Source organism: Thermobia domestica, chromosome 13, assembly GCF_964235325.1.
Source record: "Thermobia domestica chromosome 13, izTheDome1.hap1.1, whole genome shotgun sequence".
NCBI classification, from domain to species: domain Eukaryota; kingdom Metazoa; phylum Arthropoda; class Insecta; order Zygentoma; family Lepismatidae; genus Thermobia; species Thermobia domestica.
Window position 1 is genome coordinate 137,236,924 of NC_137466.1, and position 27,997 is coordinate 137,264,920.

The window sequence follows — 27,997 nt, forward strand, 5'->3', positions numbered from 1 at the left end:
GGTTCAGAACTTGATTTATAGTGTAGGCCCTATATTAATGTTAAAGCTAAACATTTTCCTAATAATTTTAGGAAAAAGAACAGAAGAGACGTTAGATTAAAATTCTCCTTCTTTTATCAATTACTGTAATTTTATCAAAGAGGAATATACGTAGTTCAATAGCGGGACCATGCGTTTTGTCACGAAGCTTAATCTCTGGTTAGACCTTCTGCCGGATGAGTTTATGTTGTATATGTTTGACATTTGCGTGTTATTTATTTTGTTTTAGCTTACAAGCAAGTATAACATATTCTTGTAGTAATTGTGCGCTGTACCTTGGGACGGGATGTAAATCTTGTCACAAGGCTTCTAACAAGTACGTATGTGTTACTTCTAAATGATTCCATCGCTGTGACGCATCTCGAGCTACGCACGGCGATTTAACATTGTAAGAAGACTGCAGATAAGGGAATGGATTTCAGTAAAGAACGAAGCAAGAAAAGGTGTAAGTAGACTCCAATCTAGATGACATGAACTGTAAACTTATGTTTATACATATTAATTAAGACTATTATTCAATCTTCCGTTATGTCGTTTATTAATTCCATATTATTTATCGGCAGTTTGTCAAAATACATGTTCTGCTGCATATAATTACATAGTATAAAATCCATGGTATTTCATAACCTTTGTATTTATTCATTAATTTCTTGAACCATATTTCATAATATATATACTTAACAAGCAGAACTACATTCATAAGCATTAAATACACTTCTTATAAGTTACCAGGCCCGTAGCCAGCCCTAAAGTTTAGGGGGGGGGTCGAAGTTAGGGGGGCCCGACCCAATCATATTATACTTCATCACCATATTATAGTTCATTTGCAGGCCTACCGTGAAACTTTTATTGAGGCCAGCCAAAGTTTAGGGAAGGGCCGGCCCCCCCTAGCCCCCCGTGGATACGGGCCTGTAAGTTACTAAACAGACATATCGAAGATACATATTTTTGATTGGAGTTCACAGAAATACGAAGAAAGTTAGTTGCTTGGAGCAGAATCAGTTAAAATTAGCAACTCATTAAAGTAATTCATAGATACAATATTAAACATTAAACACACGTTGCTTCAAAATTACCTAATTATGTAAAAATATCGTGACAAACTATGACAAATAAATGTATTTTCGATAGAATTAGAATCAATTATTAGCGAGTAATCGTCATAAAAATATTTAACTTCTATCTTTTTAAGAATCACGGAGTAAAATCATATAAACAACTTTCTTCTATTTATTAAAAGAGAACGAAAGTGGCTCAGAATTTTAAGTAATTCTTGGCCAATACCTTGAAACAAGGTGCAGATAAAGTATAAGTCGGTCAAACCGAATTTGTGAAAGATCATAATAACCTGATTCAAACATGAATAAACACGAAATAAAAGACAATCTGTAACGTCCCGTTACAATTGTATATCAGTCTAATTGGTTAAACGTTGTGGTGATGTGTTTTTCTTTATGCACCGAGGCTAAGGAAGACGGTGATGATAATAGTGGAATGATAAAACAGAAGAACAGGACGCACACAGTGTTTGTCCATCACAAAGCCCACTTGGCAAGAATTACCATACTACCAGGAACTCTACGCGCCAGAGGTGAGCGTTGTACCACTGATCCACCACAGGCCTCTGTGGTAATGTGATATATGCTGTACAGAAGGGGCCATTTATCTTGAAACGGCTTTAAAAATTTCAAACTGTTAAATTTTGTAAGCCAGGAAAAAAAATCGTTAGACACTGCAATACTCCAATATAAAGTTTTATTATTTTTCAAATGACATTACGCCTTGTTATTACACAATTCAAGTCTAGATATTAAACAAAAACTTATAGTATTACCTGACCAGGATAGCAGTGCGGTTTTGGGAGGATGGCGCTGCTGTTGTGTTTACATCAGTTTCTTGGCAAGCGCGGTGGAACAGGGGAGCGGAGAGTTTCACTCTGTAGTGTATCCAACGGTTTTTAAAAGTTGCAGTTTGGATGTTATATATAGCTTAATCTCTTTCCGCTTAATAAAGAACGTCATAAGTTATGTGGTTGTACTGAACCATTTCTGCAGCAATGCAGATGTATTGTGAATAGCGATATATGAATGGAAATTACCCATTTAAGAACAACATAGCACAATTGACAATTCAGTGAGCTTCTACCGTGTATTAAGCAGATTGTATAAAAATTTATTACGTTTTATTCGATGTCATTATAAAACAGGAGCAGCCTCTAAAACGCTGCTCGCTAGTTTGTTCGCAAGTTAATATGGAGGGTGTATTTTGTTGTAGTTGATTTTTTGCTTGTTATTTAAGATGTTCTGCAAATAACTTCAATAACTTTGAAACTGTTTGTCTTAACTTGAGCCAGGGGCGGATTCAGGCTGAATGTTTGGGGGGTCGTTCGAAGTCAAATCAAGGTAAGAGTGTATTGCACAAAAAAAGTAAAGCAACTTTAGAAAAGGAGAAGTAGCTATTGTTTGCAATTTCTAGAACAGAAATAGCCACCTGCGATTTCGAAGGTGGGCATTTTTTTAAAGTAAGAACGCCAATGTAAGTAATTTATTGCAATTTATTGCTTTATTTGACTTCTGCAACGTAAAACAAAAAAAAGTAAGGCCTACCTATTTTAAGTTTATTTTACATTTATAATACAAAGGTGAAAATTCTTAGGTTTTATTTTTAAAACAAAAAATGTCCTATTCTGGGGGAGGGGAAGAATCGTCCCGATCGCCCCGCTCCCTGGATCTGCCCCTGACTTGAGCATGTGCGTAAAGTGCTTTATTACGAACAGGACAAAAAGTACTGTGATCGATTGATTACAAGTAATCCGGTTAGAAACACTGCTGCTTGTATTTTAGTTCCAGAACCGGCCGCCCGCACTCGTTCGCTGGTCAGGTAATATCAATTTGTTATTTCATGTTACAAACTAAGGATGCTACAGTTTCCAGTGACGAAAGTACGGGGGAACAAATGGGTCTTGTGCCTTGGGCGCCGGATCGGGAGGGTCGCAAAATTGAGCATATATTTGAGTTAACGTTTTGGTTAGATTGTGTAGGGGGCGAGAAGGCGAGTTCTTGACCCGGGCGACAACTAGCTCTAGTTACGAGTAGACCTACTTACACGGGGGGGTCCCACAAGTTGTCGCTAAAATCTGATTGCCATATAGCACATGTGATAGAGCATCATGAGAAATGAAAATGAGCAAAATTTTAAGGTGCTAGGGACCAGAAGGATAGGAGCTACGGGGCTTCAAAATTTGAATATCCAAAAAATTATATCATGGAATTATGTAACTTTAAAGTACGGTAAATATCTTGAAAACCGTTAAAGCAATCAAAACAAAAGTTGAACAATTTAATGAGAACAAAATGCCCTATCGAAAACCACAAACAGTGTTGCCATAGATGAAGCAGTGTTGCCAACTCAGCATAAACTATTTGGTTTCACATAGCACCATATACAAGTGTTCATAAATTTAAAATCCACTATTATCACTAAACATAATAGTGAAGTGTAGTGGTACAGTGTTACACACTGTTAGAGCTACGTGTGCTGTAAATGTACTATGGAAAAGGCTTATATGTGACAACAGACGGTAATAATGGAATTTGGGTCTCATACTATAAATTTAGTTCAAATACATAACACCGATAGTATAACATAGCAAAATGCCAGCAGTGTCACAAAATATTGATGCATTTGAAAAACGAAATTGAGTGATGCTATTTTAACGTCTATGCTATTTTAAGGTGAAAAGTACAACAAAAACATGCCAAAGGCAGAGTTGGAACCCGCATACCTAATAGGTTGGTTGTCTAGCCTTCTACACCACACGTTTTCCGGGCCGACTAAAAACGAAATGAGATAGTAATAAAATAATTATATGTATTTCCAATGTGAATATGGTAACATTGCAGTGTACAACTTAATCATATGGTATGTAGGAAAGGAAGTAAAATAGTATGTCACTTAACACGAAAGACATACGCCAAGAAACTACTCTTCCAAATATTGATAAGATAATCTGGAGAATCATTTTACAGAATTAGAAAACACATGTTTCTTTCTAAGCGTGTATCATTTTGTTTCGTGAGTTGTCTGCTTATTCACCGTGGCTACAGAAGTGTAATGCAAATCCGCCACTTTTTCCAATGCATTCCTTTATTACCCTGTGTTGCCACATATCAGACTTCCCCATTGTACATTTTCAGCATACGTAACTCCAACGTTGTCCAACACTGTACCACTACACTTCACTGTTATGTTTAGTGATAATAGTGCGTTTTAAATCTGTGAACACTTGCATATGGTACGGTACTATTTGAAACAAAATATTTTTATGCTAAGATGGCAACACTGTTTGTGGTTTTCGATAGGGCATTTTGAAGTCATTAAATTGTGCAACTTTTGTTTTGATTGCTTTAACGATTTTCAAGATATTCACATTAAACGTACATAATTCCATGAATCATCACTGTCTCCTTTAGCCTAACCGGCATAACCGGACGTAAAACAAAGATTTCATTTCATTTACATAATTCCATGATATAATTTTTTGGATATTCAAATTTTGAAGCCCCGCAGCTCCTATCCTTCATCCTTCTGGTCCATAGCACCTTAAATTTTGCTCATTTTCATTTCTCATGATGCTCTATCAGATGTGCTATATGACAATCAGATCTTAGCGACAATTTGTGGGACCCTCCCGTGTTAGCTGACAGTTTCTCTGTGTCATTGCAATTTTGTCTAGTGTATCTGTGCAATCATGTAACCTAACACCGGTATTTTTCCGCGTTCATTGACTCTTCGGTACCTCGTTGGCACCTCATGAGGTTTCCGTGCATTCAAAGTTTAAAACGTTAAAGTACACATTAATTTACAGTTAGTTTAATTAATTGAACAGAAAATGTATGTCAGAGAGGTATCTATTATTGTTGTGTTTGTTGTCGGCTATTGAAACAGATTCCAATCATATAACAAAAACGTTCTTTTCTTTTTTCCTGACAGAGATGAAGTTAAAAGCTAAATAAGAGAAAATAAAGGTAAATAAATTATGTGCATAGAATAAAATCTTGCAATATGTAGAGATGGAGTGTCAATAGATTCCACATATATTGTTGCAATATTAAACATGACAATGCTAAACGCCATATAGTCAAAACCTAAATTCCCACGTAGACTCTAACGGCCATATGCACCAACCAAGTCCAACAGTTGAACGAGGTTCATCGTCAAATTCAGTGAAAATGTTTGTTGTATATACAAATAACGATCAACTTTAAGTCTCGACTCCCGATCAAGTAGTGGATAAACTAGGTTTAACCTTGAACGGGTGACTTTCGGACAAAACTTACTTGGTCTTGGCTAGTCTACAGTACTGAACTAAATGCACTGAACTTCGATTTTCAATGTTGCAACAAAATTTGTTAAACTACGTTTGAGTTAGAAAGTTCAGTTTTGAATTAATTTACATGAACGCCCATTTAAACTTCGTTTCTTGAGTTGATTTTGAGCTTAACGTCCCTTTCAGCAGCGAGGGTATGAGACGTGAACCTTCTGATACAATCGTAAGCGGTTTAATAAAATTTTATGAACAAGATGTATATGTAGAATGTTCAAAAAATTATATTTTCGATCCACCTGTTTGCACAGTCACTTTTCCACACAATATATCTGAACGTCAGTGCAATTGTGCCATCTATTCTGAAACAGTTGAATGAATGTAGAAAAAAGTGTTTTCCAATGCTTTTGCAATCATTGATTAACAACATCCGGGAGCGTACCCATGTGGGGTCCTTTGGGTCTGGACCCCTTCCAAAAGTTCGTAACTTGACTAACATTTGTATATTTTATCCAGGAATAAAAGTGCGGGGAACGCGGACGGACGCCGTCCCACTACTTCCAGAAAATATCTGTGGCGTCTCCCCACTGTCTAAAAAAAATTACAACGGGCAAAGATAGGTACGGGGGACGAGGTGACATCATGCGTCCCCTTTACCTTTTCAGATACACTTTTACCCCTGATTTTATTAACGCAACTATAGTTGTTTAAAAGAAAAATTTTATTAATGTAGCCTAAAGTGATTTTATACTTCATTTGTACTTTTTTTCTTATAAAAATAATCTAGTTCTGTCATTTTTAAAAGACTGATTGATTGATTGACTTTGAGTTTTACGTCCCGTTCAGCAGCGAGGCTATATGAGACGTGGACCTACTGATTAACGTGGAATCCGAACCACATGAGCTCCCGCCGGGAATCGAACCCGGGTCTCCCGCGCCAAAGTCGCGTACGCTAACCGCTTAGCCACGGAGTAGCTCATTTTTAAAAGAATATACGTAATAGTAAATAACAATTACTTATCGTCTTCTGCTGTGCAGAATAATACGTGTTCAATACTGCTCAAAAGTATTGGACCCCCCAGAAAGAAAACTTTGGACCTGTCCCAAAAAGAACTCTTGGTACGCACCTGACAATATCCATGACGCCTTCATTGCAATAATAATAATAATAATATGACTGCGAAGATGTTCCATGAGTTCTGAAAATATGACAAATGATACTCACTTGAGGTCAAGTCAAGACAGCTTATTCTGTTAGATGTAGGCTATAATAGGGTATAGTGACTCAGTGGTAGAGTACCCATCTCTGCTGAGAAATCCCTGGTTTGATCTGAGTCCATATGCGTTTGTTATGAACATAATGATGTATGTGAATTTTCTAGAGTTCTCCTGTCTTCTGTCACATTTTTATTCCACCAATTATTTGATACAATTCACTTTCATGAATTATTATATTAGAGCATAATCAAGAACACTAAAATTGTAATGTTTGAAGAAATTGTTTGAAGAAATATGTTTCTAGTAAAATGAACACTCATTAGAAAAAACTTTTAAAACATGCAGTTAATTAGTACTATAGAATAAAGAGAAGTTTTAAATTAGAAACTGTGTACACTCCCGATGGAAAGTCAGGAAGGCGGGGATCTTAATAAACTGTGAATCACAGAGGTCAGAGTTGCAATTCTGTTCACAAATATGTTAAATGGGGAACCTACAGCATAAGGGATTGCCAAAAATGAGGGAAAACGACACATAAAGTTTGTATTCTTCGATTAAATACATGAAAAAGTGAACGCTGTTTCTTGCATTATCAGAGTTATGCATGGAGATGATACTTTTAACCACGGAAAGGACCATCAGGTAGAGGTGTTAAATATGAAATATGTCCTAAATAACCAAGTGGATTGAATCCTTTGTGTACTGAGTGCCTCAAATATCTTTGCTTACTTGTTGATGATCATCTAATCTGGGAACTATATCTTCAAATGCTTCTATGGAGATTTCTCACTCCGACTTATAAAAATGCTGCACTTCAACTTGCGAAGATAACGTCAACCTTCTAGATTTTTTTTTTATTTTTTTTTTAAATCTCATATTACCTACGGCTAACGAACTTTCATCTTCTTCTAGATACGGCCTCGAAAAATAAGGTCACTTGGCTCTTTGCTACATCCACTTATTATATGAATCATATTACTAAAATAACATAACCCAAATTATTTCGTATTGGAACAATTAGTTTACTATTAAGCCAAAACTAAATGAAGGACTATCATAACATTAGTATGAGTTAGCTTGAGATAACCTTTATTCTGTGCATCCTGAGACACATCTTTCAGCTCATTTATCTGATACAATCAATTAGCCACATATCTGATACAATCAATCTACATATATAAAATTGAAAATCACTATGTTTATGACTATAAATCTTCTGAGCCGCGCGACTGATCTCGTTCGAATTTGTAACATGGATGAGGTTCGAGGCTGGACTGGTTTTAGGCTATTCACTTTGATGGTAGAACTGAGGGAATAGGGAGGGGGAGGAGTATAAAAAATAAATAAAACTTAATAACTCCTGAACCACTCGACCGATATTGATAAAATTTTCAACATAGATGAGGTTCAGGCATGGGATCGTTTTAGTGGTTTAAATTTGACGGAGCGGCGTAGGGGAGGAGAAGGAGGGAGAGATATATAAAAATCAATTTATATAAAACTGAAAGTTACTTAATAACTCTTGATCTATCCGACCGATATCAATCAAATTTTCAAGATACATGAGGTTCGAATCGAGAAACATTTTTATAATTTCACTTTAACAGTCGATCCTAGTGGAGGGAGAGGAGAGGGGGACGTATAAATAAAAACTAATAACTTTTGAACCACCCAACTAATCTCGATCAAATTTTCAACATATATAAGGGTCGGGGATTGGGTGTTTTCTATCGTTTCACTTTGACGAGCCAACGTAGGGGAAAGGGAGGGGGAGATATATGTATGTAAAAAAAATTAAAATTAAAATGACTGTCTTTGTGGCTTCATCACTCTTGAATCACCCGATCGATCTCAATCAAATTTTCAGCATACATGAGTTTAGAGGCAGGGATTACTTTGGGTTATTCACTTTGACGATGCAACGTAGGGAGGGGAGGGGTGAGAAATTTAAAAATGATAAAAGAAATGACCGATAGTGTTGAATCCAAAGTTTTCGGTTTCGATGAGAGAAACAGTGACACTTCTGGTGCTGTTTCAATCCAAGTTCAGCCCTGATGGTTGGGGAGGGGGAATACAACGTAGGAGAGGGGAATAAACATTTAAAAATGATCGAAAATGACTAATATTAGTGTCGAATCCATAGTTTTAGGGTCGCTGAGATTACAGGTGACACTTCCGATGCCGTGCCCTGCAACATGGAAGAGGAGGAGCCGGAGATATAAAAATGATCAAAAATGGCCGATATTAGTGTCTAATTCGTAGTTTTAAGGGTCGCTGAGATGAAGAGTGACAATTCCGATCCCCTTTGAAACCAAATTCAGCCCCACAACTTGGGAGGGGGGAGATAATAAAATGGTCGAAAATGAGCAATATTAGTCGAATTCGTGGTTTTTGGGGTCGCCGAGATGACCAATGATCCTTCCGATGCCGTTTAAATCGATGCCATCAAAAACGAAAACAGCATATTTCACGGGTACTAAACACATGAGACACGGAGTTGTGCATTTAAATTTTCATTTCAACCCAGCAAAAGCGGGTAATATATGCTGGTAGTATATAAAACAAAGTTAGAGCACTCTTAGACAATCTTCACATACATACGTCAATCCATTACATTTAGGCCTACATATCACAGATACATAATAAGCTTCATCATTCTTTGTAGCTTCTTATTTATATAACGTGTTTCTAAATATTAGGTCTATATCCATTATAAAAATTCATTAACTGAACACATTTTTCTCTAGGGTGTTGCTTATGAATCAGATGTGTAACCACCTGACATTCAAATCATGCATCTAATGGTGACATGTACAAACGTAAAATATACAGACATAATAGAAATCACGAGTTGATAGCAAACACATTTATAACTCTGTACATTATTTGCTTCATCTCTTATAATTTGGAAAAAGTCTGTTTACGGTACCGGTAGTGTTGTAGAATCGGATGAAGAAATAATATTCATTCATATTATACAGGGTGGCCCAAAAGTAGGTATACATTCCCGTACTGATCAGCTCATTGCATATTATATCATTTCTTATTGTTATCCATCAGGTAGACTTAGTTTCTTTATTATTTGTTCTTAATGTCTTTTTACTTATGTCTTAAACTCGAAACAGCCAAAGCAAATAAACCTATAAGGTAGAATGTTATACTTGATCAATGCAGGGGTGTATACCTACTTTTGGACCACCCTGTACATTATTGCATGCGTCTCAAACTAAGTTCTGAAAGCTCAGATTAAGTATTATGAATTATCTTGAAGCAAGTACAATTGTTTTATATTTTATTTGCAAAATATCTTAATTTTTCTGGTTCGTATGTGGAATTCGATTTAACTTAATTTTTAAAAGCTTTAACAGCAATATTTTTTTATAATATTATAATTATCGAAGAAAAAGAAGCAAGATATAATTTATTTTACAATTTTAGGCAAGGGATCTACACAATAATTGATACGTACATGCAGAAAACAAGAATACATAGAGTTATGCAAAATAACATAAATTAGTATAGAATTATAACACAACACAGACAATAATAACAAGTCAATGGAAACGTGTAGATCAAGAATAGCAGAACAGAAGGAAATATTGACAAAAAATAAATAGCAAAACATGCTAACAAAAGAATGGTAAAGATTAACATAATAAAGGCAAGAGACCAAATAAGATATAACTTTGTAATAAAATGGAACGGGCCGTTCTACTAACCACAAAACAGTGCTAAAACTCCTGAAATCCTTAATGAGTATTGCTTAGAGTCTTAGTTCTTCAATTATACAAGCATTTGTTTGTTGATGCTCAGTTATCCTTTCTAATATCGGCGCTATGGAGGCGTGGGCCTACATTTAAGGTGGAATCCAAGCCATCGTTATACATTCAATGTTGGATGCTCGCTAGTCACTAGACCAGCCATGAAAACTACTATAGAAATGTTTAGGCAGTGGTTTTACGGCAATTGCTTGCTTGTCTCTATTGTGGAGCTGCATTCTTTTACAGAAAATGCAAATCTTGTATGCCATGCGTTGCGAATCGTTTCCCGCATAGAACCACACTATATGAGCAAACACCTTTCTCGTATCTCCTTCGTCTTGCCTCAAATTTATCACTGAAAGGGCCAAAACTTGTCATCCACCATGTATATTAATACAGCAGCACATGACATCAATCATACTCTATCTACAGTACCTACATCTTAGTTTCTCTATTCTACAGGGTGGCCCAAAATAGGTGTATACCTACACCCCTGCATTGACCAAGTATAACATTCTAGTTTATGTTTTTATTAGGTTCGGCTGTTCCGAGCTTATGATATAAATAAAAAGATATTAAAAACAAATAATAAAGAAACTAAGTCTACCTGATGGATAACAATAAGAAGTTATATAATATGCAATGGGATTGTAAGTACGGTGCTGTATACCTACTTTTGGTTCACCCTGTATTTTTTATGTATTATTCACTCTCAAGACTTTAAGCTTCCCTTCATTTTCCACTTCCAGTAACCAGTGTGTTTCTCCATACATTTTCCATCATAAAATTACAATAAACTGCTTCAGATTAGCTGGACTTCCACCGTTCTTCTCAATGTCTTGAAAACCCCAGTATATCTTGAGAAGTTGACAATATATTGTCTACTCACATCTATCTTTCACAATACCGGTGTATTCATTGTACAGTATATCCGATTCTGCTATCCTGAACATTCTGGCATTGGTCAACAACAATCAAAAGTCCAAGTGCAAATACTACTAGTAACCAACGGCTTATCCTACCATATGAAATAGATTTACACAAGTTGAACTATACAAAAGCAACAACAAATATAAGTAATTAAATCATTCCATGATGTTTTTTGACTTGCAACGAGTTTCTCGGCGGCCAAAGAAAAATCAATAAAATAAAAATAGAAATAATACAATTTTAAAAAAATCAAAATATAATAAAAACTTGTCTTTTATTGATTTTAGCAGATCTTTGTTATGAGACAACATACTGCATTTCTGTAGCATATAACCTAAAATGATTTTATTTTATTTCCGAAAATTTTGACTATGGTTCAAACTTCAATTTTAGTGGCCAATAACTTGAAATCAAACGATTTGCACAACAAAATATTTCCATTCGTACTAAGCAAATCATTTACTTCAGTGTTAAGTTTAGTCAAGATAAGATGACTTCAATAGTTTCGTTTAAAAAAAAAAAGAAGAAGAAGAAGAAGAGAAATTTTCAATATTGCACAGTGAAGCATTTCTAGCTGTTGTGTCACAACAAATTTTATTGCTATCCGTCTGACGAATAAGGAAATAAATTAACTTAAAATTTATGTAGACTGTTTGGAAACAAACACTTGACATAGTATTACATGCTCATATTATCTTATTCAACATCATTTTCCCAGTAATGAAAATCATGATCTAGTCTGCTTTAAAAAAAAAAAGAATCTGTTTATCAAGTATATTTGTTGAATGCAATGGTATTGCAGTTGTACAATTTTCATAGTCAAAATTAAATCAGAGTTGAGCAAGTAATTAGAATGGCTCCTGTACCCACACATGCATACTGCCAGAGTCTAACGTTATCTTGGGAAGCAAAACTGTTTCAATAAAACCAACATCAGCTGCAATCTGGCAATACAGCACCATCTAATAGTCTTGAACAAACATTATTCGAAATAATGGGTCATTTACTCAATATTGAACATTTTTTTCCCGAAATACCAAACTCATTTACGTCGTATCCCCCTTAATCTTATATAATTATCTATTAATAATAAATCAATAGTTTGTTTCTAAACATAATCTACGAATATTTTAAAAGTTCATTTATTTCATTAATCATCAGGTGGATAGTAATAAAATTTGCTGTTGCTCGCAACAGCTAGAGGTGCTTCATTATACAGTGTTAAATGTTTCGCTAGGTTTCGACATCGCGAAAAATGTTTGAGGGCAATTTTCTTCGAAATTGAATCGAGATGAGTTTTTCTTTTACAATACTTTATATGGCTCAATTTGCTGCATCGATTGCATGAATTAGTTTGACTCTCGTTCACAGCAAGCTCATCTACTTCCATTGTAAGATCAGTGTGTTCATACTTTGTCTGACACTTTATCAGCTTTCATTCACAAATAAAAATCACATCCTCCATTTTGGACGAAATGCAAATTCGTATTTAATCTAATTCTCAGTCCGCTTAATGATCTTTTAAAGGAAGAAGTACTCCCTAAATAGTAGGTCTGATACTGTTTCAAACCAAATTTTAAACCACACTTTCATCCTCTGTCATGTTGAGCTCAAAAATATGACATGGTCACTTTAAAGCATCATGACATTTCTCAACCAAAAGCCGTAGTCAGCCTTTTCCAACCAAAAATATTCGAACTTTTTTGCCGCTTTTTATTTCCAAGTGCTTTTCTTGTGTTTTAATTTACTATCCTCCAAATTTTAGCATTTCATTTTGTAATATAATTATTTTACTATCACCTGCAAATTATGCTTTTCTGTACATGTGACATTGAGTCATGCATTCAAAATTTCTTTTTATATGTATGCTGTATCACACTATGCTCACATGTTTGATTAAGTGTTGTATAATGCGTAAATATTATTATTGTTTACATGAGAAACAAGTCCCTTTCTTCTTTAATGAGTTTTGTAATGTCACAGTTTGTTCTTGACGAAGGCCGACTACAGATATATTATTGCTGAAGGGCTATGTGTATTTCAGGTAACACATATTCGTTTTGAGAAACAAGTTCGAACTGGTAATAATGCACTAGTTCTTATGAAATGGAAATAATTTCTGTTATATTTATTTGAAACGGCTTCTATATGTGAAATACTTATTGGCATGTTTGTTTCTTGTCAACAAGCGCTACACTATGTAAAAGTATAGACGTAGAAACACCTGAATTAATGTCTAGGTGTTAAATGTTTATTTACTAGTTAAAACATTCCCTTACCTACTTTTTAACTAACCTAAATCAACAGGCTTCCGTTTTAAGCTATTAGTTTACTTCACAAGCCATAATACCTTTCTCCTTATTAACAAACTTTCTTTCGAAAAGATCATCGCCATTTACATCTCTTTTTACAACTCTTTCTTTTCTTTTTTGCATGAGTGCGTGTGCCATAAACCACAACTCTTTCTGCCCTCAACATCCTCCTCCCCTTCAAAAAGACGACTATTGTCCATATCCCCATCTATTAGGCGGCCAATTGTAAATAGGCTTGCTTCAAGTCTAACAATACATACTGTTTTGCATGAGATAACTTGTTAAGTAAGTCCTCTATTTCAGGAAGAGGGTAACTAACCTTCTCCGTGACTAAATTCAGCGTACGCTTGAAATCTAAACATAGTCTAACCGACCCATTCTTTTTTTTAACTATCACCATTGGAGTAGCCCAATCTGACTGTGAAATCTTCTTTAGCACACCAGCATTACATAAAGTGCTCAACTCTTTTTTGACTTGTTCCCTTAATGAATAAGATACTTCGTATGCCTTTCTAAATATCGGCGTGACTCTTTGTCTTAAGGGAATGGATACTTTATAACCTTTAATAGGAACATTTATAGATTCATCAAATATTCCCTTAAACTGATGAAAAATCTTATCTCTTAGTACATTAGTAGACTGACTTTGAACAGATTGAATCTGTTTCAATTCACTTCTACTGTCGAACATAGAAGTCAACTGATTTCTCCACTCCGGAACCATTAGATCTAGCCAACTTCTACCCAGAATTGGCTGAAACGACTCTCGCTGAACAACCATTAAAGGCAAATACTCTTTAAATTCTTGGTGTTGCACTTTCACTGTACAGCTTCCCAATGTTTTAATTGGCGAACCATCAGCATTATTCAGTCTCCCTTTAAATGATTCTATCAATGATCCCTCTAATATTGAATCAGTATAACCAATTGCTGAAACTGCAGCTCCCGTATCAATAAGAAATTTTATCATTTGCTCATTGCACTTTAATGAAATATACATAGGATCTCTAGACTTCATCATAGTTATTAAAAATCAAGTGAAGAATGATAAGGTTAATTTAGAACAAAGGACGGGCTTACATTAGATCTAAAGTACAGGATTCAAAAGACTCAAGCGAATATAGATCAGGATAATCAAAGTACGAAATAATAACGAAAAATTATTACGCACACTTACCATACTATATTTTATTCTGTTAATACTATAATACATTTTGACTTTTGTCTAATATGTAGTGATGAGTGCTTTTCAATGATCATTTGACGTTTTAGTAGCAACATACAGTGCAATATGTATCATAAGATTATAGTTTCCCTATGACAATTAATACTAGAATTCTCTTTATTTTTCAGATATCAGACATCACATGAAGATATAAAGAAAAATGTTTCCATTCACAAATTCCTATTTACTGAATACTCTTTCAGTGGTAGTAGCATTAATTTTAGTAACATACGGATACTTACTTTATGCTTTTCAATATTGGAAAAGAAAAGGTATTCCTTATGTCCAACCTATTATACCAATTGGGAACTTAAAAGATGTTATTCTTCAAAAAATGCATTCAGGAATTCTTTACCATAACATATACCAGGAAACAGTTGGAAAGAATACGTAGGAACATATCTGTTACATAAACCTGTATTGTTACTCAGAGACACAAATTTAATTAAAAGTGTGCTCACTTCAGATTTCTCCAAGTTCCACGATAACGTGTTTGAGCTGGATGAAAATGTGGACCCACTGTGGGCTAAGAATTTACTATTTCTTCGTGGTCAAAGATGGAAACTTATGAGGAGTAAGTTTAACCCGACATTTACGGTCAATAAACTCAAGAAAATGCTTCCTCTAATGATCGATTGCAGTAAGAAATTACAGAAAGTGCTAAGCGAACCGGCGCAATTCAACGAAGAAGTTGAAATTAAAGAGGTAATGGCCAAATTTGCAACCGATGTAATTGGTTCCTGTGCATTTGGGATTGATATTGATTCGTTTGAAAATCCAAATTCAGAGTTTCGATTATCCGGGAAAAAGTTAATGGATCCGCCTGGCTTACTAACTCGAATTAAATTGTTGTTTATGTTATTTATGCCTAAGTTCTCCAATTGGATTCGATTGAGATTTGTGCCTGAGGATATGTCAGAATTCTTTCGGTCAGTGGTCAGAGATACTATGAAATACAGAGAAGAAAATAATGAAGTACGGGGTGATTTTATCGATCTTCTTATTCAGCTCAAGAACAAAGGCTACGTGGAAGGCGACGAAAGTGCTTCAGTCAAAAATGGTCACATAACAGAAAATATTCCCAAAGGTAAATTAAAGTATTTCATTCTATTATTATATAACTTATTGTATATGTATTTATTTACTTCTAAGAATGATTATACAAATTCATTTATGCAGGATATATATGGCATTAAAGCATGAATAAAAGATGATTGAGGATACTAGAAAAAAAGGTATTCTAGACGCAAATGTCAGATTCTTTACAAAAGTCAATATGTTATTAATATTGTGAGCAGAAAACTGCAGAAGAAAACACCGGTATAAGTCATAATCATTTTTATCTATAGGTATTGATAAGAGCTACCATGTTTAATTTTAAGGCATTTCATTGGTAAATGTCGTGTTCAAATATTGAACAAAGATTCAATACTTGAATAACGTGAATTTTGCTTCAAAATTGTGAAAAAATGTTATATTTGTTGAAAGCAAAGAGAGATTGTAGATTGAAATAGTGTGCTTCCGTATCACAAAAACCGAGAACTTAAATGCAGAAATGTTTCAGGAAAGGCATGCAAAAAGGCAGCTGCTATTACTTTGTTCATTCGCTAAGTATGTGTTGCGCTTACGTTTGCTTCATTGTTTTGAGTATTGCAAATGTTGTAAAGGATGCTGCCAATAGAACATTCACCTGTCAAAATATGGAAGAGGGAACAACAGTTTTCACAATGAATTTTTTAACTCCATACTAGTAATATTTTCCATAAGTAGAAGCTTTGCCTTATATATACTTAAACACAAACAAACTATTTGCTGAGCAAAACAATATATTCACATTTAAAAGCTATATATGCGTGACAGTTTCGTCAACTAACACTTTGGCTTCATCAGACATTATCAGGTAGTGTCTGATGAAGTCAAAGTGTTAGTTGGTGAAACTGTCACACGTATATAGTTTTTCAATGTGAATATATTGTTTTGCTCAGCAAATAGGTTGTTTGTGTTTAATCACAGACTAGTGTATAGGCCATAATAGGTTTCTTATATTCATAACCAAGAGTTAAATAAATTTCGACTACAATATTGATCCCGTATGGGTATTTCGTATGTGGTGACATACAAGTTTTTCGAGACTACACCTCAATTAAACAAACCTTATTTGCTTTCTTATTGTCAAATTAAGCAGACATGAAAAAGAATTACTTCATGACGTGTGTAGTATGGAATTTGTGATATTGACATTAGTCATCACACTGATTAAAGATATTACATGTATAGTTAAAACAGGTACAATATCGGCCTGTTATTGATATGCCAGTTAATATGATATAAGTTAATTGAGTTGAATACCTGCGCTATCTTTGCTTCTTAGCTCATTGATTCATGAGATTAATTAGTTTTTTCTTCTTTGAAATTAGTCCCTTGTTTCATTAAAATTAAATTTTGTTAATCTGTGTTTAATTTTAATATTTAATAATCAATTTAGGCAATATTTTATTTATATATATATACAATGCAAATTCATTTTGAAAATCAAAGGATATTTAATTAACTTCTTGCATACCAGTGACAACCATGTAGATGTCGTGAAAAATTGGGTTGCAAAATACCAGTGACATCCATGAGAATGTCATGAAAATGTATCCCTTATTAAGGGTCATATGCAGATGAAATTATTTAGTGTATGCAAGGCAAAAAAGTTAGTTTTCCTATTTCTCCTTAGGTGGCAGCACCTTACTGACATAAAGGACAAAAAAAGTTTTATCTCTGTAGATGGTAGGCCTAAAGGAGCATTCAATTACAACACATTTGTTAGTTTTGACGATAAATAATTAGCAACTTCGAGATCGTATTTCAAGATCGGAAAAACTAAAAAACTTTGTCTTTGATGTCCGGTCAGTGTTGCCAACCTGAAACAGCATAAAATCTCTTCAGAACATCAAAATTTTCCTTTTTCAGTCCAAATGTTCCACAATGCAAATGATTGTTTTTATCAGTAATGTGAATGCTCTCCTGACTTGTACACAATACTATGACCTATATAACGGTCTTGACAGTCTTTAACAGCAAATGTAACCCTAGTATTACAGCACGCAAATAGGAAAATGACACCTGGAACGCAAGGGGTTAAACATGAAGAAGAAATCAATAAAACCACATGATTAAAATCCTGGTTCATATCAAAGGAAACAAAAATAAATAAATAAATAGATACAAATAAAAGGAAACGGTATTATATGTCAATAAGCTTAAAAGAACTGCATAAGTACCGTAACTAATGCAGCTAGCGCTGATTTGTGAAATACATAAAGCACGAGATTGGGAATGGAAATAGAAGGAAATTTTGTAGCAAAATTCCCTATCCAATTAATCTCCCGAATCAAAGTTCCTTTTAGGTGTAGATGAAACAAAATGTTACAAACCTGTTTAGTTAACACATAATGGGAGATTTACTAAACTGCAGTCTCTTACAACAGCAAGATACGTTCGTCTTGCTCTCATATTTTCAAAACAAAGTGTTTTTTTTTTTCTAGAAGGCATAATTGCCCAATTAAAATACATATCTACTAAGAATTTTTCCAATAATATATGTTTAACACAAAAGAGCAATGGCCTATAAATTCTCTTTCTATGAAGCCAGCGATGAGAAAATACTAAATTTGATCAAATTTTGGTTTTTCTCCCGCAAACTGAATTTTTAAATTAATACTTCATTCCTATCTAAATTCTTATACTTATTTTACTGATATAAACAAATTATACTTTATCACTTTATTCCATTAGTCATTCTTCAGATACTTAATAGAATAACATAGCCTATTTTCTTTCACGTTTTATAATAAAATAATGCTAAGGAAAATATCAGAGCTAGTTTTGACACTTGGTACGTATATATACAGCCTGTTTATCAAAAAAATTCAAGTGGAAACAATTTCAAATTAAGATATTTACTTTCCTGATAATTTGAAATGAAGTTTAACAGTAGAATAATTACTTATTATTATTTTTAAAGGTATAACTCATGACGATCTCACTGCACAGGCATTAGTGTTTTTCGTTGGTGGATTTGAGACATCGTCAATTACAATTAGTTCAGCGCTCTATGAATTAGCTTTGAATCCTGCTGTTCAGAAGAAGCTAGTAGAAGAAATAGATAGTGTTTTGACAAAACATAAAGGAGTCATTACGTATGAAGCTGTTCAGGAGATGGGGTACCTGGATAAGGTCGTACAAGGTAAGAGTCAACATATATATATATATATATATATATAATTATTAGAATATTATATATTATTAAGTATTCTGCCTATAGGCAAATCATAGGACTAAAGAGTTGTTTTTTTCAATTTTAGATTTAGGCCTGGAAATGTTTCTTCCACCTTTTTTGATCCTCAGCTTCCTCTTTTAACTCCCAATATTATCTTCTCTTTCTTGAATCATCGATCAGTCGTGTTCTTGTTCTTCCTATTCCTCGCTTTCCTTCATCTTTCCTTCTATGGCGGTGTGAAGAAGACAATTTCTTCGCAAGATGTGTCCAATCCAATTGGCCTTCCTACAAAGGATGCTAGTTAGAAGTGTCCTCTTCTTTCCTATCCGTTTAAAACATCTTCGTTTGTTGCTCTCTCTGTCCATTATACAGGGTGTTTCAAAACAACACTGACAACGTTTGGGAGGTGATTCCTGATACCAAGATAAAAGAAAAAGTATAGACTAACTTGGGTGCACAAATGCTTCCTTTCGGAGTTATAGGCTGACGAAATCATGAAAAATTGAACTTTAAATATCCATAGCTCCAAAGCTATGGGAGCTATTGCAGTCGGGTCAAGACTTCACTTAGAAATTAGTATGTGCTCTATCCCAATATCCATGTTTCAGAATCCTGTACTTCCGCAACAATTTTTATAGAGGTAGTTGGTGAGTACTTCAAATTATATGCCGGTAGCCAAACTCCCTCTATAAAAACTGTTGCGGAAGTACCGCAGGATTCTGAAACATGGATATTTGGATAGGGCACATACTAGTTCCTCAGTGAAGTCTTGACCCGACTGCGATAGCTCCCATAGCTTTGTAGCTACGGATATTTAAAGTTCAATTTTTCATGATTTCGGCAGCCTATAACTCCGAAAGGAAGCATTTGTGCATCCAAGTAGATCTATACTTTTTGTTTTATCTTAGTGTCAAGAATCACCTCCCAAATATTGTCGGTGTTGTTTTGAAACACTCTATATATAAATAATTATGTTTAATAACTAATTACAGTTGCCACTACACGTTAATTGTGTTTGTATATTCTATCATATATCATTTGCACTACATATGACAAGGCCTATATCTACGGATTTGTTCACAACGGTTCCAATTTTCGACATCCACCTAGCGTCGTGAAGCAAACTGGGGAGTCAGGTAAAAACACGCCGTGACGGCCACTAGGTCTAGATAGCTCCTAATGCGCCTGTTAGGGACAGGGCGTCGCAGCGCGCTGAGCACGTGCTCGCGACTGGGCTGAAAGTAGTTCAGCTGGTCGCTAGCTGATGGCGCTGGAGTAGGCTTATGCTCACAAATAGGCCTTACGACAAGTGCTTTGGTTTGGTTTGGTTTGTATAACGATTGTCGTGAAAATTTAAAGTTATCTTTAATATTCTATAACGTTGTTGCATAAAATCACACATTCGAACAGAGCTCACTATACGCAAGTGTTTTTGCTTTTTGTTACTTTTATACCTGAAATAAATTTAATTACTCTTGCCTGATTCACATTACTAATTTTATTTTTGCATACGTATTAATAATCAATAGTATGTGTTCTTCTAAAGATCGCTAAAAAGAAACTGATAAACCAATTGTTGGAACACAGTAAATAAATCAAGTGCGATTTGTAAACATTATTGTTAATGCCTTATTTATGTTCTGCTTTACGAAACTATCCAATATTTCATACCGGTATATATATATATGTTCTATCAATATATTAGTATATATAAATTAACATACTCAAGATCATTTTTTATTGAAAAATTTCATCTGAAGTTTAACACTCATCTCTATTGTGCCCTGGTAATCCTAAAAATAATTGTTATATTTTTAGTTTGATTTCGGGAATCAATTTTGTTGCCTTCAACAGCTAGACAGTAATAAAGAGCTTTGACTTCACAAATATTGTTTTCTACATTTTAGTTATTTTTTTACGCACAAAACAGTAAAATTAGCAATAAGTTATTGAAATGTTAGATATCACTACACACACTAACGCACAACTTAGTGGTACTAAAATTATGTTACTCTTTACACTTGTTTCAGCGTACACACCTTTGGCGTGAGAGACCCGGGTTCGATTTTTGGTGAAAGCTCATGCGGTTCGGATTCCACGTTAATCAAGGTCCACGTCTAATATAGCCTCACTGCTGAACAGGACGTTAAACACAAAATTAACTCAACTCTTTCATGTGTTTCATACAATTTAAAATGTTTTCTTTCTTCTGTCTCTTCTTCTTCTTCTTCTTCTTCTTCTTCTTAACCCAGTGGTTCTCAACGTTTTTGATTTATGGCACACTTTACTGAACGTCCGGGGCATCGCGACACACTTGTTTGATGTTATTATTATTATTATTATTATTATTATTAGTAGTAGTAGTAGTAGTAGTAGTAGTAGTAGTAGTAGTAGTAGTAGTAGTAGTATTGTATTATTATTATTAATAATAATTATAATAATAAAAAGTAATAATAATAATATATTATAATAGTGAAACCAATTAATTTTTATAATGACTATATAAAAATACTAAACACATGGAAGTGCGTTGGGACCGGAATACAGCAAATTATGGATGTGTTAAAATATTACATAATACTTTTGATAAAGTGGATAGTTTCAAATATCTAGGATCAATATTAACAGAGGAAAATCATATTCACGGAGAAATTAAATGTCGACTAAAAGCAGGGAATTCGTGTTACTACTCAGTTCAAAATCTCTTGTCGACGCGAATTGTCGTCGAGGAATTTGAAGCTTAAAATATACAAAACGATAATCATGCTTATTGTTCTGTATGGTTGCGAAACATAGTCCCTTACCCTGAGGGAAGAACATAGACTGAAAGTATTTGAGAACAAGATTCTGAGACGAATATTCGGATCCAAGAGGAACGGGAATGGGGAATGGCGGAAACTTCATAACGAGGAACTACGTAATTTATATGGTTTACCCAACATTGTTAGAGTGGTCAAGTCTAGGAGGCTTAGGTGGGCGGGTCATGTAGCCAGAATGGAAGAAAGTAGAAACGCTTTCAAAGTCTTGTCTGGAAGACCAATCGGAAAACGACCATTAGGGAGACCTAGGCGCAGATGGGAGGACAATATTAGGATGGACCTCGCAGAGATTGGAATACAAAGTAAAAACTGGATGCAGTTGGCTAAGGATAGAAGTCAGTGGAGGGCTTTTGTGAACGCGGCTTTGAACCTCCGGGTTCCATAGGCCATAGAGTTACTTAGTTAGTTAGTTAGTTAATGACTCTATATAAGCTCTGAGCATTATTGCTAATGCTGGAGGTGCTGACAGGTAGAATCTTCTCAATTTTAACTAATTATTTTTAAATTCTTCATGATTTTTATATTCTAAAATTTCGCGACACACCTTATGGAACAGCGTGACACACCAGTGTGTCACGAAACATTGGTTAAGAGCCAGTTAAGAGAGAATCTTGTCTTAACCGATAGAAAAAAAATGTATCTACTTATAAAAACCTACAAATCTAAAACAATCGCGTTATCTATATAATTTATAATAATAAATGGTGAGCCTATTAGTCTCTGCATCACATTTATCATAATAATAAACAATCACGTTAATAGATGCCACTATCTGCACTATCATTTGTCTTTTTAACGAAATCCTTGCATAATTACATAAATCATGGAATCGGGTGGTTAATAGACAAATAAAGCAAAACAAGAAAATTTAAATGTAAGTAAATGTAATTTATAGCTTTAGATAATTTAAATGTAATTTATACCTTTTAATTAGGCATGATTTTAACCTATACTATACAGTGGGCCGAAGACTCTGGCGAAGTAACTAGAACACATTTTCAAATCACAGAAATTTACGTTTTTAAATAACTCTGTTTATAAACAAATCTCAATTTGTGTCGAGGTTTCCTAATTCCTTTGTCCAAATTTAAAGCTTGATGTGTTTTGTTCTAATGTAACATGACTCGAATACATTTCTTCCTACTGGTGATGACATTTTCTTAATAACATTGATATAATTTAAATTGAGTTTGATTATACCTACATTTTTAATAAGTCAGAAATAGCCGAATCCTGCAAATGAGTATTAATTAATCTTGTCACAATGTATCAGATTGCATCTGTTCATTTTAAGCTATTTATGTTATAATAATACATTTATTTATTTATTTTTGTTATCCTAGAAACCTTAAGAAAACACCCTCCAGTGTATTTTCTGGGACGTCGATGCACCAAAGAATATGTTTTTCCGGATTCTGGTATTACAATAAATGTTGGAACAGATGTTATTGTACCTATCTACGCTCTGCACCATGACCCACAATATTATCCAAACCCCGATAAATTTGATCCAGAGAGATTCAATGATGAAAATAAAAAATCACGGCCAAGCTGTGCGTTTATACCGTTTGGAGAAGGCCCTCGTATTTGTATTGGTAAGAAAATTTATATATATATATATATATATATATATATATATATATATATATATATATATATATATATATATATATATATATAACTGTAAATATATTGTTTTATAAACCATAAGTGATATTTATGCCAAAATTTAGATGAGTTCATCAATGACAACTACACTATCAAAGATACCTAAGTCATGTTATTTGCCACAGGTATAATTGCTTATAATTGGAATTTTCTTTAGTAATTTATGAGATCAGTCAAATTTAAACTCTTTTTAACAAATTTTGCACACTTGTACCGTTATAGTTCTCACTCATTCAATTTATTTGTTTATTCATTCATTTATTTTTCAGTTGACTGAATTGCTTAGTTATAACAGTGTATCTTCCAATGGTTTATTTATTTATTTATTTATTTATTTCGACTTATTTTACATGTCGAGGTTAAGGCTATATGTAGCCTTATCTACCACCTAAACATAACACAAAATTGAAAAATCAAAGAATATAGCTAACAATAGCAAAAGAAAAAAGTTAGAAAGTAAAAAAAAAAAAAACACGCAAGAAACAGACGGTCACTTGAACACACACACACAGCGTGCTTCTGCAAATGTACTATAGATAACATAATAAGAAAATAGTAATACAGTATTTGGTGCTACTCCCTGCTTCTCCCCGAACTATTGCCTGTTTGTTTGTGGTGTGTTCAAATACATTGTATAGTTATAATACATGGGTTGTTCAAAGTGAAAAGATAACAAGAATAATCTATGGACGCAAGCCATTTAGAAATAATTGCTTTGCGGCTAGAACTAGGTATTCTCCTGTTATAGCACTAGGTATGTCACCTAGTAGAAGGCATTCAGCTGTGATAATCACCAATTCATTACATAAGTCTCCCAATATTTCACACAAAACGGTCTCATCCTTAAAGAGAGTAAACAAATAAAAATCAAAAGATAATAGTTTGGATGGCTGAAATATTGAGGCAATTACCAGCAACTCCTTCATGAGTTGGCGAAGAACAACACTTGTTTCCTGAGACAATTGCGGCTTTGGTTAGATTATTAATATGATCGTCAAAATTTTGCGTAATTTCTCTCATACTTGACAACAGTTAGATGAATGTCGATCCTCGTTGTGACTTCTATGATTAGGAACCATATCACAGACTGTAATTGGTGTCAAAGAATAAGTTTTCCAGTCAAAACCTTATGTCATCTTCACGAATTCTCTAGTAAGCTGTCAGTGGTCTATTGAGTGACAACACAACTAACACCCCAAAGTAATATGCTTATTGAATTCTTCCTCTGATGCATGCCAACCACACTGTCACTACTACCAACTTTATTATTATTATTATTATTATTATTATTATTATTATTATTATTATTATTATTATTATTATTATTATTATTATTATTATTATTATTATTATTGATGACACTTCATTTAACGCCTAGGCATTGCGATACATTTATGTTATGTTAGTCAGAATTGAGTATTGTTGCTATCATTGAAGACGTTGACAATACATACAATCAGTCTGAAAACTTATTATTAACTTATATCGTAAAACTTATAAAATATATCGTAAAAGTCTAAAATATATCGTAAAAGACTTTTGTAGTACTTCTGGATGGTATAAAATGTATTTTTAAATTCTAAAATTTCGCGATATACCCCCATGAACCTGCATGGTACACCGGTTGGAAAAGTCTACTTGGTGATGCCATTTCCTTGTGAATTCTTATAGATAATCGCTGACATTTTAATGAGTTCGTTCTTTCCTAGTCTTGCTCAGAATTGTCTTAGAATACTAGTCATTTCATTTATTCGAGTAGATCTTTATTTCTGCATTAGAATAGTGTTATTTCTTGTTCGCATTACAATTAATTTGTTATGATTACTTAAGACCTCAAATTTAGTTTCATTTTTCATTTTACTTTTTTGAGCCTTGTGAATCTTTATTTGGGTTATTTTGTAACTACATTAAAAATATTTTTCTCACTGGTGTTCTGGAATGCACATTGGACAGAAGGAATTTTTAATTTAAAAGTTCTCTTGTTTTGTTACGAATGCATTTCAAGTGATTGTTCAGAAAATTTTCAGTATGTTGGAAAGTTAAATTATCCTAAAATATTTTCAACTAATGCAAAAGTATTCAACATAAAGGCAAAAACAACCTTTTCAGTGCGAAGATAATTAGAATCCACTCAACATACCTGTAAAATTATTTTGGAAAATTTTCGAAGCCTTTATTTATTTTCCACGCTATTAATAAAATTAGTTTAAAATGTCGTTGCTTGTGTTGAATACTTGTGAATCAGTTGCAAACATATTTGAATCACTAGTTTTGAAAAGGTCATGAGACAGAAAATGGCGATTTTGCATTGAGTATACTTTTTGTTGCTACTAATTGCTCAAAACAAGTTGTTCATATCGTATAATCACAAGAAAACTCTGCTTTTTCAAACAAAGCTCGATCATGTCTAGCAGGAGTTTCAAAAATTAAACAGTTTTTTGTTCGATTTTCTCATAACTTTACTTTTCTTAACCATGACGTTTTCAAAACTACTGATTCATTGAAAGAAAAGAAAATCACTTTCAAAAATTTAAGAGAGCGCTGCACGCTATTGACTACTTAAATTAGGTTCATAATAAGATATTAACTTTTGAAATTTGAATGGCAACTACAGTAAAACGAGCAAATATGTTCGAATGCACCATTGAAAGGGTCAGTCTATTAATAGCATATTTTTTTAAAGAAGTACTTTGACAATTTTCCTAAATAATTGAGCACAGGCATGGTTTCTAATTAATTTAATACCGAAAACTTGATTGTACTTCTTTAATGTGCCTTTACCAGGGGTGCCCACAAGGGGGAGGGGATTATGACGCAAACTGCGTCATTGAAATATTGGGGGGTTAAAAATCTATATAAATATGTTTGAGGGGGTGTAAAAATTAATCGAAAATATTTTTTTTATGGAAGAACACCTACTAATAGACAATTGAGGGGGGTGCGTCATGGACATGAGGGGGGTGGGCACCACTGCCTTTACATCATTGAGACTACTTGAGACAAAACTTGCTGCTTCTTGAGGAATTTGAATCACTTAAAAAAAAATCAGGATTCGAGTCCGAGAGTCGCTAATCGGGAGTCGAGTGCGAGAATACTTACACAAAATAACGAAAAGGTTTTTAATTTTCTGTAAATAAAACTGAAGAATAGTTTTAATGATGTTATAAAACATACTGCAAAGTACAAATAGTTGAAGATTTAGGTTGTTATTGTTTTCCTCCAACAACATTAAACCTCATACATTTAATTATATTTTTCAGGATACAAGTTTGGACTGCTCCAGTCAAAATTGGGCCTTATTTCTGTTTTATCTCAGTACGAAGTACAAACGTCTCCAAGAACTGAAGTACCTCTTTCAATTGACCCTGTGGCTATTACTTTAGCACCCAAAAATGGAATTTGGCTGCGAATTTCATCAAGAAAGAAATAAGTAAGACAGGAAATGACATATGTATGATTAATTGAGTTGATTGTTTCTTATGTAAACACAACATTTATAGTTGTTTTTAAAGAACTGTTAAAATGAAGAATCACAGCTAAATAAGATACGAGATTAACTTTCAGAAGTTTGTATTTTTGTATACTTTCCACTTTTTTAATAACAAAAATAATAAAATGATATTTTACACATTTCCAGAATTGGTTTAAATTTACGACAACCGAAATGATAACTGATTAATAAAATATCTAGCTACTGTTACATTCACAACTTACAAACATTGTATAGCTTTTTCTGAATTAGTTTTCTATTGTATGGCTTATTTTGAACGTTGATTTTCTAAAGTCAAATATGATTCTGTATTGAATAGATAAGAGCTATCTCTCAAAGCAACATTCAATGATTTCGGCAGAAGCAACCTCTATCACTATTTGATAACGCTTGATCTTGCTTGGTAAGTGATACTAGACACTACTTTTTACATGTCAAGGTATGTTAGAGTATGCTTTCTGGCAAGGCATCTTCGCTTGAAGCAACCAGCGACTCAGTGACTGTAAGATCCTTATACAGTCTCTACAACAGAAGAACTGTAGAAGCTTCAACATGAACTTCTATTCACAGAATAATAGGTCCAGTGACAAGGATCTTTACTAGAAGTGATCAGTCATTCAGTGATAAGATCCTCATACAGTTCCTATAGCAGAAGAACTGTAGAAACTTCAATATTATTCACAGAATCATAGGTCCAATGACAAGGCATCTTCGCTAGAAGTGACCAGTCACTCAGTGACTCGGTTTCAACTATTTTAAACAACTATGAAGGTTTCCTTGTTACTTGGCAGAGGTAAAATCGAAATATAGGTAATAGGAAGGAAAGTATGAGGACCTTTATGTCACATATTTATTTACACTTTCAAAACATACCAGACTTAGGTTTACTAATGAAAGCTTACAATTAACAATTGGCATTGTTAATATATACTATACTGTAAG

At 33.8% G+C, this 27,997-nt stretch overlaps 1 protein-coding gene across 1 annotated transcript; it reads left to right on the plus strand.

Moving 5' to 3' along the window:
* LOC145668554 (cytochrome P450 6k1-like) lies at positions 1-27,996 on the plus strand. Its single transcript, XM_081736541.1, has 5 exons — positions 1-484; positions 15,278-15,898; positions 18,824-19,045; positions 23,241-23,492; positions 26,826-27,996. Exons 1-5 carry the CDS (start codon positions 451-453, stop codon positions 26,993-26,995), a joined length of 1,299 nt encoding a protein of 432 aa, XP_081592667.1. The 5' UTR covers positions 1-450; the 3' UTR covers positions 26,996-27,996.
* Position 27,997: the final 1 nt, after the last annotated feature.